Genomic DNA, 12,037 nt, shown 5'->3' with positions numbered 1-12,037 from the left:
AGGAGCATAGGAGTCCAGCTTTCATTCTTTGTGTAAGGGAGAGCAGTCATTACAGAGTAAATCCTACTTCACATCTGTAAGCTTTAAGCTCAAAAATTAGTTTGGGGCTTGCTCATGCAGTTTGCTAATGTCAAGAGCAGTTTGCAAATGCACAGTGAAGATGGAATATATTGAGATTTTAGTTGTTGAGATCAAATAAATCCCAGTAACAGAAGAGTAGTTTTTGGCACAACATTTTTAGCCAGTCTGACAAAGTTACATAAACAAACCAAAACAGATTTATAGACTGGGAAATGCTGGACAACTTCATTAATCTGTGGTTTCACATGCAAAACATGTATGTACTTGTACGCTATATAGAACGAATTAACACATATCATTACTAATTAACACTTCAAAGCAAAACAAACACAAAGTGAGTGGCATATAACACCTGAGGAATACTAAGAAAAATTTAAAAATCCCTTAATTTGGACCTCTTTTTTTTCAGGGAAAACATGTGTGGCTTGAAACTTGGGTGTGAATACTGCATGGTGGGAGACCTCTAATAACTTCACTCCCAGGTGAAAAAAAGATATAGAGACATAAAAAAACATGGGCACTAGCGACATCCTCTGTCTTTAATTACATGACTCCCAGCCTCTAAATTTTCCACTCTCTCTCCCACTTGGAGCTTAAGGGTCTTGTTCTCACATACGGAGCTCCACAAAAGTCCCTCCTGCCCACATCTCATTTCTCATTTTCTCCTTCTGTTACTGCCTGAGTTCTATCCAAATTATTTTCTTAAACGCCTACTGTACATTTTCTCTGTCCTTTGCTTCATGTCAATGCTTGCATTCTAAAGAACTGTTCATTTGAATTGTTATCTAAAATAGGCTTTTTCTGCAAGGCCAACAAATCCTAATATGTCAGCTAAATCAACCTTCTTGTTTAAGTAACTGGTTCTCTACATGAAAATTATCTTCTTTATCCTGATGCATTGCATGCACTGTTTGACTAATGCAGACTATTCCTGACTTGTGTCACACACGTATTTTCACCAGAAAACTGTGAAAAGTAAAAATTATATCATACCTAAGTTAATATCTTAGAATTGTTTTGTGAAGCTTTTCTCCCTTTTTGATTAAATATTTTTTTTCTTTAAAGGAAACTTGATTTTAAAAAGATGGGACTGAAATCACCCCCCTAAAACTGAAGACTGCCAAATTTCACAGCTGCTCCTTATCTCTATGATGGTCTGACCAAAACCTCAGAGCTGACAGCTCTAGGTTCTGCAAAAGTTGGGTTATGAACTTTTATTTCTTAGACATAGATACAAGCAACTAATATGAATCTACTTTAAGCTCAAGGAAAAGAAACAGAACGCTCTTCCTAACCTGCAGAAGTACTAGTGGGAGCGCATTTTTATGCTCACGCATATAAGGACAGAGTAGTGTTGTTTCTTTTTTCACACTGCATAGACAATGGGATATAACCTCACTTCTTGCTTCCCACTGCTCATGGGTATTGCTGTCTTCTAACACCCACGGAGGGCAAAACAGGTGGAGATCAGGGTTCTGGTTCCAGCCAACTCCAAATGCATGTTCTGACCCACTTCGTCAGGCACATGCAAGTTCTCTGCTAGAGACCACATGTATTTTCCCTACATGCATCAATTGACAAGGCAACCTGTAAAAATCATGTCCCAGTTCAGAGATTCAAGATTGCAAATAAGTTCTGGGCTTCTTAATATTTTCTCTTACATCTTCAACAATAATTTTTTCCCAAGTCCCCTTCCCAGGTGAGAAATTTGCTTCTTCCCCACTTGTCGTGGTATTTGGCATATTGTGTGCTCAGAAACCTAGCAGCCTCAGAAGCTTCTTTTCTCTTGCTGTTCCTTATGAACAGAACGGTGATATATTAGCAGGTGTGAAGGACGAAACATATCTGTAAAGCTCAGATAACTTTTTACTTAGCAAAGCGCTCTTACCTGTCTGCATCCACAGTCACATCATGAACCCCTCTCTGAATGACGTCTCGAGAGGCAGCTAGGTCTGGTATTCGGTTCAGACTTCTCGTATATAGGTTGAGTCCTCCATCTGTCATGTACCTGAAAATAAATATGTGGTCAATCAGTGGGAAATGCAGCCATCTGGCAACTATGTTTCACTCTAAAGTTAATGGACTGTGGAACGCAAATCTTTAAGGTACCGGCAGTCCTGTTAGATGGTAGACTTACACTAAATATTTTCACTTTGTGTGGCCAAGCACAGGGAGATTAGATATATATCTATTTTCTAGGATCATTTGTTTTTTTCTGTGATGGCTAACCAGCTAACCTGTTTTACTGAAATATATTTAGACTGAAGCCCTCAAGTATCTTAAAAAAAATTAAGTACATTTTAAGTACTACATTTTTGTCAAAGAATAGCACCAGGTGCAAGAACTCCAGTTAAAAAAAGGAAAAAAAAGGAAAAAAAATCTGTAGCATACATCTAAATGTAAACAGAAATTGAGACTCCAAATCCATAGTCCCTGCTGGGATGCAATTATTCAGCTATGAAAGAGACCCCCACTGAAGCCCTTACAATGACATTTAAGAATCTTTTTCTATCTGTGTTCCTTTTGCTTGAGTCCCACCATTTCACATGACAATGAATGATTAATGAATCAAACAGTGAGTATAGTGCTGCTTACTCACTAGAGAACCATTAAAAGTTTCTGAATTTCAAGCAGCAGCGATCATTTCTGGAATGCCTACCTACAGTTTAGCTATCTCCATGAGAGGTCTCAGTGTTCATAACTGAGTACTACCAGAAGCCTGTGCTGCATTCAAGACCTGTCCATAATTTTCTCAAAGGACCTTTCATTAAACTGTCTTCCCTCTTACAGTTTTATTTTTTACATTTCTCTCTTGTAGTTTTTGATAACTTTAGTGTAGCAACCTAGTACAGAGTTTGCACAAATTTATGTGAAGGGCCATGTACATGTATGGCACTTAACGTAGAAGTATACCTCCGCAGAAAAAAAATTTGGTATATCTCAATGAACCTACTCGAAGTACATTTACAGACTTACTGAAATAAGTGTAGTCCCAATGCTATGAAGATGACTAAAATGATCTAGTGGAGTTCACTCCCAATTTAAATAATCTTTAACACAAGTTCTCCTCGAGCCATGAAATGGTGTCACTCAAATCCATCTTTCAGTTGAAGCGTGTGTCCAAGCACACAAACATTTAGCTTTAATTACACAGGCTCCCAGGCACAAGCCAAGGCACACACACACCGCTGGTGCTCCAGATGTTCTGTTGGCCCTCTCCTTGCGGTTTCTTCTGGGAGCTGTTTTAATTGAGATCAGCTGTCCCAGAGACCACGAGGCTAATACAGCAGCCTGGGAGCACCAGCCTCCAGCCCCACGGTTCGGGGTGGGTGAGCTGGTGTAGATTTTGAGAGCAAAGCTGAGGTAGGGTAGCCCTGTGCAACAGCTACGGTTTGAGACGGCATGGTGTCCTGGGTGGCAATCTGGATGAAGGCAACCTCAAGTGCATTAAAACACAAGGGTTTGGTTTGTTTATTTTTAACTAAACTCCAAGGCATTTTATGCACTGGTAAGACTTGGCCTGCAGTTCAGCAAGGGATTTCTGAAACCCTGGTATCTGGAGTCTGCAGAAGGTAACTTCAGATTTGTTTTCAAAGGTAAATTAACAGTCACACTCACACACTAGATTTATCCTTTTATTAAAGACAAAATGTAGGCTTTTTGACAGACTATTTAGCTAGGGGTGAATTATGCAGTACATTCCAAAGCTCTGGAATTGCATATTAAATTTAGCTGTGGTTTGAATACAATCCAGTCTATATGGATTTTTTCCTCTGTAAGTAAGGCCTGAATGGAGAGTCTTAGCAAGTGCAACAGGCCTTCCTCACACTGATTTCTAATTACTGCTGCATTCCTGTCCCCAAGTGTTTAAAGTAATTAAACTGAAAATGGAAGAGGCATAAAGGAGATAAGACTTTATATGCCTCAATGAATCCTGAATTTTCCAAGCTTATTAACTTGTTTTTAACATTAACTGTACCTAAAAATGTTAACTGAGCACATTGCAACTTACTGTCTATTGAGTCATCCTTATTACAGATGCAAAGAAAAGCCACACAAGATGACTATATTAATTCTCAAATGTGATAAGCTAATTAATACAACTCATCAGGCACTGCAAAGGATTCCCCTATCTTTTTTTTTTTAAGTAAATCCATGCATCCATCAAAGGCAACATTTATATTTCCTTTATGATAAAAGGTCTTCAGACATTAAAGTATCACGTTTTCCATATGTCTTTTCTCTGTTCTAGCACACATGAATATGGCATTCTACTTGACAGCGCTAATGCTGTGGACAACCTTGTCAGCAGTGCTCTGTTCACAGGTCACTGAGGCAGTGCACCAGGGAGATACGGGAATACGCTTTCTTTAGTTATGCCTTTTCTAGAGATCTATCTTCGGATGGTGCTTGAGGTGAGACACTACTCTAGAGAGAGCTTTGATCACAGACTTACATGTGCCCTTAGGAATGTATAATATCCAATTTCATCAGCCACCATTCTCTAATCATAGCTATACTTCAAACTAAAAGATTAGACTGACAACAAGAGTCCTAAATTTATACAGAGCAAAGTAGTGTGTTGTGACATGGCCCTGTGCTATATGGGACTTCTTTTCAAACCAAGGTTACCTCAGCCACCAAGAGGCTTTGAGATGCCAACAACAGCACTGAACAATACTTTAAGGATGAGTAAAACCTTAACATGGCTTTTTTTTTTTTCAAATGATGCTTTAGGGGTTCTAACATACATAGGAATTAAGTGACTTATGTTTCAAGACCAATATAAGATTTGTTAAATAGGAAATTGAAATACGGGGAATGCAGAAACCCAAAGTCAATCAATTAATTAAACAAACAAAGATAAAAGTAATTGTCATTCTTCCTCCTGGGTATGCTAAGAAAGTGACTGATCTATTCTTTTAGGAAAAGATACTCCTACAGCTCAGATGATATGCACAGTTGAAAAATTGAAATAAATGCCTATCAGACAGATTACACTAGACAATATCTGAAGTGGAAACAGAGAAAGTCAGTGCTGTCAGCAAGTGCTTTTCATCAGCTGCATCCAATACTATATCTACCATCTCAAATAGAAAAATGCCAAAAGAAGACCCATCCCAGGGTAAGGAAAGGAGTGCAAAATGATGGTTAACCAGATAACTAAGAAATTACAGTTAGAAATACCTGTGCTCTTAATCAAAGTTCACAGCAAAGTCATCTTGATGCTAAAGGAGAAAAACTGACTTTGAAAGCAGCTGAGAACATCACTTAGGGGCATCACTTAGGCAGTTTAGGAGCTTGGGTTTTGGGGTTTTTTTATATACATATTTTTATGTAGCAACCATAATGCAACTTCCATTTGTGTGCCAATATTTCTAAGAAAAATCCTATCAAACCTGCCAATCATGCAGTAGTTCAAACGGGGGAAAAGTGCTACTTACCCACTATTGATGTCATCAGTTCTGAGGCTTTTCCCAAGAATGTCCCCATCGCTCATGTAACCACCAACGTCAACTTCAGAGGACATGTCCAAATCGCCACTTCCCTTCTCACTCATGTCGATCTGTGAGATATTTCCAAGGCGAGAAACAGCTGCTCGGCGAAGCGGCGTGGTGTACATGAATCGAGAAGGGTCTGTGTGTATGAAGCGACTCGCGCTGCTGCGAGGATAACCAGCACCCAAAGACGGGGCATCTCCTGCCTGCAGCCGAGGGCTGGCCTGCCCTAGCCTCCAAGTCACTGGGGTGGACCGGCTTGTCAAGCTCGGTATGCTTCTCCCATTCACCTCAGTTGTCACAGTGCTGTCAAAAGTTGTCTCCAATGTGCTGCCAAACAAAATGGAGAAGTCAGTGAACTGTGTTTTCTCTGTTCCTGAGAAACAAGGAAAAGCAAAGGCTGGAAGAATATATATTTTTCTTAAGTTTGTGTGTGTGTGTGTTTCTCCACGTGCACGCATGTGTTTGTGTATATAATAGCCTGTACTTATAAAATAACAAAAAAAAATATAGGTTTTTAAGTAGATGTATGTGAAACAATAACCGTCTTCGTGAATGATTGTATAAGACACTTTGACAGTAAAGTATATTAAAGTCACATTTAAGTTGTTGAGTCAGTCTAGCAAACAGTATGGTTAGTGTCATAGTTAATTTTCCCCTGCAAGTCTCGAACTCTCCTAATTTTTTAGTCCAAATTTTTAGCAGTCTGAATAAAACCAGTATACCTGTGGCTTATCTGGGTCCCTCTAAGGCTGGACATAGTTTCTTCCAAATTCTGTCTCAGGTCTGCTATGTTCTTTACAGTTCTCATTCTTCTTGTTTCAGGGTCTTCCCCTGGAAGAAAACAGCAAAACCAGCATACATTTTAGCACACATGAGTGTATAAGGTTGAATAAAGTGCACACATGTATACTCAGCTGAGAATACACACATATGATTGTAAATGGGTCTGTCGCTTTAATCTTTTAAAAAATAAAACCCCATCCTTTCAGTAATAAAACACACATACGCTTATAAATAGCATGTGGTATGTAAAAAATCCATTGAAAAGAGTCCTGGTGAAGTATCCCTGTTAGGGCCTAAATCTATTAATGAAACTCAGATTTACAGTGTTGGGATTTTTATCCTCCATAATCAAGCCATGATGCAGTCCCAGACCACTTGATACATTACACAGCCCCTTTTTCCTCCTTGACATTTTACATGACATAGTAGGAAATAAAGCCACAGTAAATCTGTGTCTGGAAAGAATTGGGATGACTGTTACAACTCTTCAGTATGCACTTAACATCCAGGCTATTTCAAAGTACTCTTTAAGTCAGGCACTTAATAAAGCATCTTTCCTGAAGTGTAATGGTTTCCTGAAGGGGGAGTTTATTTTTCATATGGGATAAAAAAATATTCTTTTTGGGATAAAAATCTGAACACTCTAAGCACATGTGTTGTTTATATAATTATGGATTTTAACAACCTTCAGGGATCCATTGCGAAAAGCTAGTCTGGTATCTTGAATAGTGAAGCCTGCAGAACTTCACCTGGAACATCCTGAATAATGTTTACTTCACAAGATTAAAAAAAAAAAAAAAGAAGGAAAAAAAAATTATACATTACGTGTTACAAAAGGAAAACATAATAAGCCTCAAAGCAACCTCCAAAAGTCATATATATAGAAACAAAAATGCATGTTTTCTAGTATATCCATGTATCAAGGAATTTTAGTTAATTTCTGTTTTGGAGAACAAGAGAATTTCAGAAGAAAATCCGTGACAAAGATCACCAATTTGTTCAAGGCTAGTGTTCTGTTTCTGGCTGTGTCTTATACCTGTTTCTTCAAAGAAGGTTGGCAAGAAACATCATTATTATAGTTAGGTATATGCTGAATGTGAAGCACAAATAATTGCTTTTTGATTCTATCGATGAAAAATTTCATGTCATACCTCACTCTGTTAATTTTCCTCCTCATTCTGGAAATGTAATAACCAAGAATGATATTGTGCAACCATTAAAATTATCTCTAATATTTAGCTCTAGATTTCAGCATTCTCATCCTGAACAGTCTTTTAATCTAATTTTTGAATCCTCATGACATTAAGAAACTGTTTCATCTTTGAATATGTCTAAGAGGAGATAGTCTGGTGAATTTAAACTCAACATCATACAAAAATCAAGATCAGAAATGCAAGCAGAGACAAAATATCATCTAGCACTATGATATTTCATAATTGTAAAATATACATGCTGATACACATCTTCAAGTTGCTGTAGTTCTCATTCTGTTGCCACCTTTATTCCTCCCAGGTTTGTGTGTGAGTTTATAAGAGATATAAATCCAACAATAGTGATGTCTCTGAGGAAAAGCATGGTGTGCCATCTAAGTGCAAAAACGGGAAGGAGGGAAAAGAAAAAAAATTGTACCCTTTGCAGAGTAGATAAAATGGGAAAAAAAGAAGGTGGAGAGCTTAATGTAGAGCTTGCAAGAAAAGTTACACAGGACAGAGAACTGGGAAATACTCAACATGGAGCCAGAAGCAATGCAAAATTTATATTTAACAAAGCATTCTGGAAAAGTAAAGGAAAAAAAAGTCCTACATGAAAAAATTCTGGCGAGGTAGAAAGATCTCAACACTACATCTGTTTGAAGGAATGGGAAAAAGGTTGACTTGCAACAGAACTACAAGTATGGGTTTAACGTTGGTTTACAAGAAGCATTGGGTAACATATACAGTGACATCTATTTCAAATATAAGGGAGAATCTGCACAAGCAAACTATATTTGAACAGTGGTTCACTTAATCGCCTTCATTTTGAGTTTTGACTAAAAGATGAAGCCTTTGAGCTCATTGACAAACTGAATTGCCAGTGTACCCTCTTCTGCAGTCCAGGTCCTGTTGCCCAAACACTCTGCAAGGCAGTTAAGAAAAATCCCACTCCTGAGAAATAAATTATTCCATATACATTTCATATACCCTTTGTTTCTTCCCTGACAGACAAATAATGCATTGTGCTAGCCAATGTACCCACCAGTTGTGGCTCAATGTCAAACCAGCTTTGACAGCAGTGCCAGTTTGAGGTTTTCCCATCTACTCTGCCCTGGTTATGTCTTCTGCTGCCTTTGCTGCAGCCAAACAGTCCTTCAGGAACTGCTGTTTGTTTGTTTATTTTATCGGTCCAAATAAATTCTGCAGTGGTTTAATGATCCAACAGTCCCTAAACCTCTGGGTTGGGACCAGAGAACTGACAGTGGGGTCAACATCCAGACAGGGTGGAGACAACAAGTGGGGATACAGGCCCAGCACTGATGTCAAACTCTCCATCTTCTCAAGCCACACCCCGAGGGCTTGTCCATTCACAAAATTTTGTTCCATAAAATAAACTACCTGTGTGCATTTTTACATGTAATACCTTGCAGGACACAAATGTTCACACTCAGATCGAAATTACCACAACTGTGTTTCAAGCTAGACGTGTTCAATCAAGCACCTTGCTGATCAATGTACCCATGGATTCCATGTACTATTTGCAGAGTTTTCTGCACCATCCTGAAGACTCACGTGAAGCAAAAAGGCTCATGCCAAGGCAAAGCTGGAGACCTTTAAGTCCTTCTAGATTGAACCTGCAGTTGAAAGCCCAGGCAGTCCCCAGGCAGACTGTCCACATCTGCCTCCAGGACACTCAGTTCCTCACTGTCGCTGTCCTTTGCTTTTTCCCCTCCACCAAACGCACTCCGATTTGCTTCCAGGATCACATTATATTCCTGCCACAATACCTATATGGAAGAGACCCAGGACCTGTTGCCTGTCCTGCCTCAAACCAGGGGTGAAACAGTAGCTTGTTGGTATAAGAAAAATTTCTGTTATACAGAGAAGGACAAGTTCCAGAGTATAAGCAGGCAGAATTAAAAGCAAAGTAATATTTTACCCTTATATTTATTTGAGGAACTGAATATAATTCATATCTGCAGCGTCTTTGTCCTTTCCTTCCTTGTTTATCCTTGTCAGTCATCCTTTGCTGTATGTTAACAGTGCAAATTGTTGCAGTAAAACGACAGCAACTGTCTTTTTTAACATATATTGTACAGTAAATATTATAACAAAGCCTTAATGTATAATTGCAATAAAAAAATAGGTACATATATATGGAAAATTGACAAAATATATTTTCACAGAAAATAATATTTTACTTTCAGTCAAATTATACCATAAAAAGCAGTGTTATTCTATCCTGGAAAGGTGAAAAGCTTGAGGTCTAATCTCTTCTGATATCTCAGTAACACAATGGGCAATTTCAAAGCCTTTCCACCATTTTTTTCTAAAAAAGGTACAACTTAAAAAATACTTATGCATTTTAAAATACTGATCTTAAAATACTACGTAGTGCTACATACAAAACCCTTGCAACTGTAACTAAAATAATTGTTCTTTTTTTTCCCGTCCCTCTCTCAAGGCCATCTCAATGGACTCATGCTGTACCACAGATGAACAAGACAGAAAATATAAACAGCTGAACACGATCCTTGAGGAATTTCATGTACTGAGCGTAGGATCCTCAGACCTAACTTGCATCTGACATTACCAACATTTTCAGGACAGCACTGTTGCTCCCCATCTCTGCATCAAACCTCCTTCCGTACGGAGGGCCATAGGGATGATGAACATGTGTTTCCTTCTGAAAGCTAGCTACATCGTGCCTGCTAGAAGAGACACTATGGTGCTTGACGTGGCGGGACTGGGACACACGGTATGCGTGGTGGCCCGGACTCCCCCAGGCACCTTGTTTCTTATTACTATGGCCCACTGCCATCATAGAGTCTATCCATATCTGCATGACCTAACATATCAGAAATGCTCCCTGACTTGTTATCTCAAGTCATTCTGGCTTTTAAGCTGAAGAAAAGCCGTTCTAACTCATATGTGGAGAGACTGGGATAAGCAAGACTAAAATCAGAGTACGCTGCAACTTTCTGTCAAAATTCTGTTCCTCTTACAAGAAAGTCTGATGTAAATATTTTACTGACCCCATGAAATATAATCCGCTCAAATGTTAATTATGTTAAACATGAATATTCCAAAAGATTGTCCCCAAATTTTTGCCTATGAGCAGTGAACCATTACAGGTTCCCTCAATATGTGTAGAGAACACATTGATTTCTTCCATTGTGTGAGATATGTACACAGGAGATCAAAATAAACATTCTACAGAAATCACTAATCACCTAGGTTAAACTTTACATTCACATTTCTGAAGCTCACCCATAATTGCACATTTAATAATACTGTTCATAATCATTTCATTACTTCTGCACGTGTAATTACAGCCCAAAGCAGATAAAAGAGAGAATAATAATTCCATTAATTGTCTGATTTTTCATAAAAGGATTTACAAATAATAAGCAACTCCCCAGAGAATTTCCCACTCTTAGATATTAACTCCATTCACAAAGGAAAGGACCAATTTTACTCTGCAGGTGGGGAAACTGAGGCTCACAAGAGGAAAGGGATTTACTGAGTGACATGCAGCTGAAGAGGAGCAGAGGCAGGAGGAGAGCTCAGCTTCCTTTGCTACCAAGCCTCTAATCTGTAGGAGAAGCCCTTTTGTGCATACTGGTATAGTCTTACAACAAAAAGGTATGCATAAAAAGAGAATTTCTGTTGCTGTTATTTTGAGATGATAGCTTTTTACATTACGTACACAGCAAAATTTTTATCCTGAATGTTTAAACACAACCAGGGCTAACATATCCACCAGCAAAGAACCTCCAGGCTAGACACATGCTACATAACCTTGGAAAAGCAAGCAGCCGCTTCAACCCTTTGACTGGCTGAAGAACAAAGCTTTGGAAATGAACACTTTGAGCACTCTTATAAAGGGCTGAGACATGAAAAGTAAAGCCAGTAACACAGAAGCCTTTTGAAGCACCTATGGCTGCGGACTTCAAATGCTCACTGCCATGCACTGATATAACTAAACCGGTTATTTAAACTCAACTGAAACCCTCGCACTCACAATTCCACGTATATGGATGAAATTATCCGCGGGGGCGAAGGGGGAAGCAATACCGGAGGGACAGTTTGTAGGTAGGCCGAGACTTCTATCTAAACCAAAGCTTGGATACAAGATTTCAATTTTAAATTCCTGAGAACAAATTTCATTAAAATTAAATTATTTATGAGTAAACTAATAACACTTAAATGTCTCACCTTATTTTTTCAAACAGCTAAGCAAACTATGCTCAGTTATTCACAGGCTGTTACTACTCATGCACCCACTAAAAGTGATTTGGGCATTTGTCTTCATTTCATATAGTCTTTAGAGGTAAGAGTAAGCAAACAAGGAAGAAATGTCTAGACCCTATTTTTGCATACTACTGCAAATAAACCCAGTTCTGTCTTATGGAATCACTGTCAAGATCAAAAACCTGCTCCATGCAGATATGTGCTAACACTTGGGTCTCCTCCTGC

At 38.6% G+C, this 12,037-nt stretch overlaps 1 protein-coding gene across 2 annotated transcripts in view; it reads right to left on the bottom strand.

Moving 5' to 3' along the window:
- NAV3 (neuron navigator 3) overlaps positions 1 to 12,037 on the bottom strand; it is a gene marked incomplete at its 3' end in the record, with an annotated part of 271,115 nt that overhangs the window by 102,422 nt on the left and 156,656 nt on the right. For both annotated transcript variants that reach the window (XM_082013485.1, XM_082013486.1), the window contains exons 10-12: positions 6,305 to 6,413; positions 5,526 to 5,909; positions 1,970 to 2,089 (exon numbers count right to left, since the gene is read on the bottom strand). In XM_082013485.1, the coding sequence (XP_081869611.1) occupies positions 1,970 to 2,089; positions 5,526 to 5,909; positions 6,305 to 6,413 (613 nt within the window). The remainder of the gene's footprint in view (positions 1 to 1,969; positions 2,090 to 5,525; positions 5,910 to 6,304; positions 6,414 to 12,037) is intronic.

This window comes from Phaethon aethereus (assembly GCF_964289735.1).
Source record: "Phaethon aethereus genome assembly, chromosome: 1".
Taxonomy (NCBI): Eukaryota; Metazoa; Chordata; class Aves; order Phaethontiformes; family Phaethontidae; genus Phaethon; species Phaethon aethereus.
This window is presented reverse-complemented; position numbering and strand designations above follow the sequence as displayed.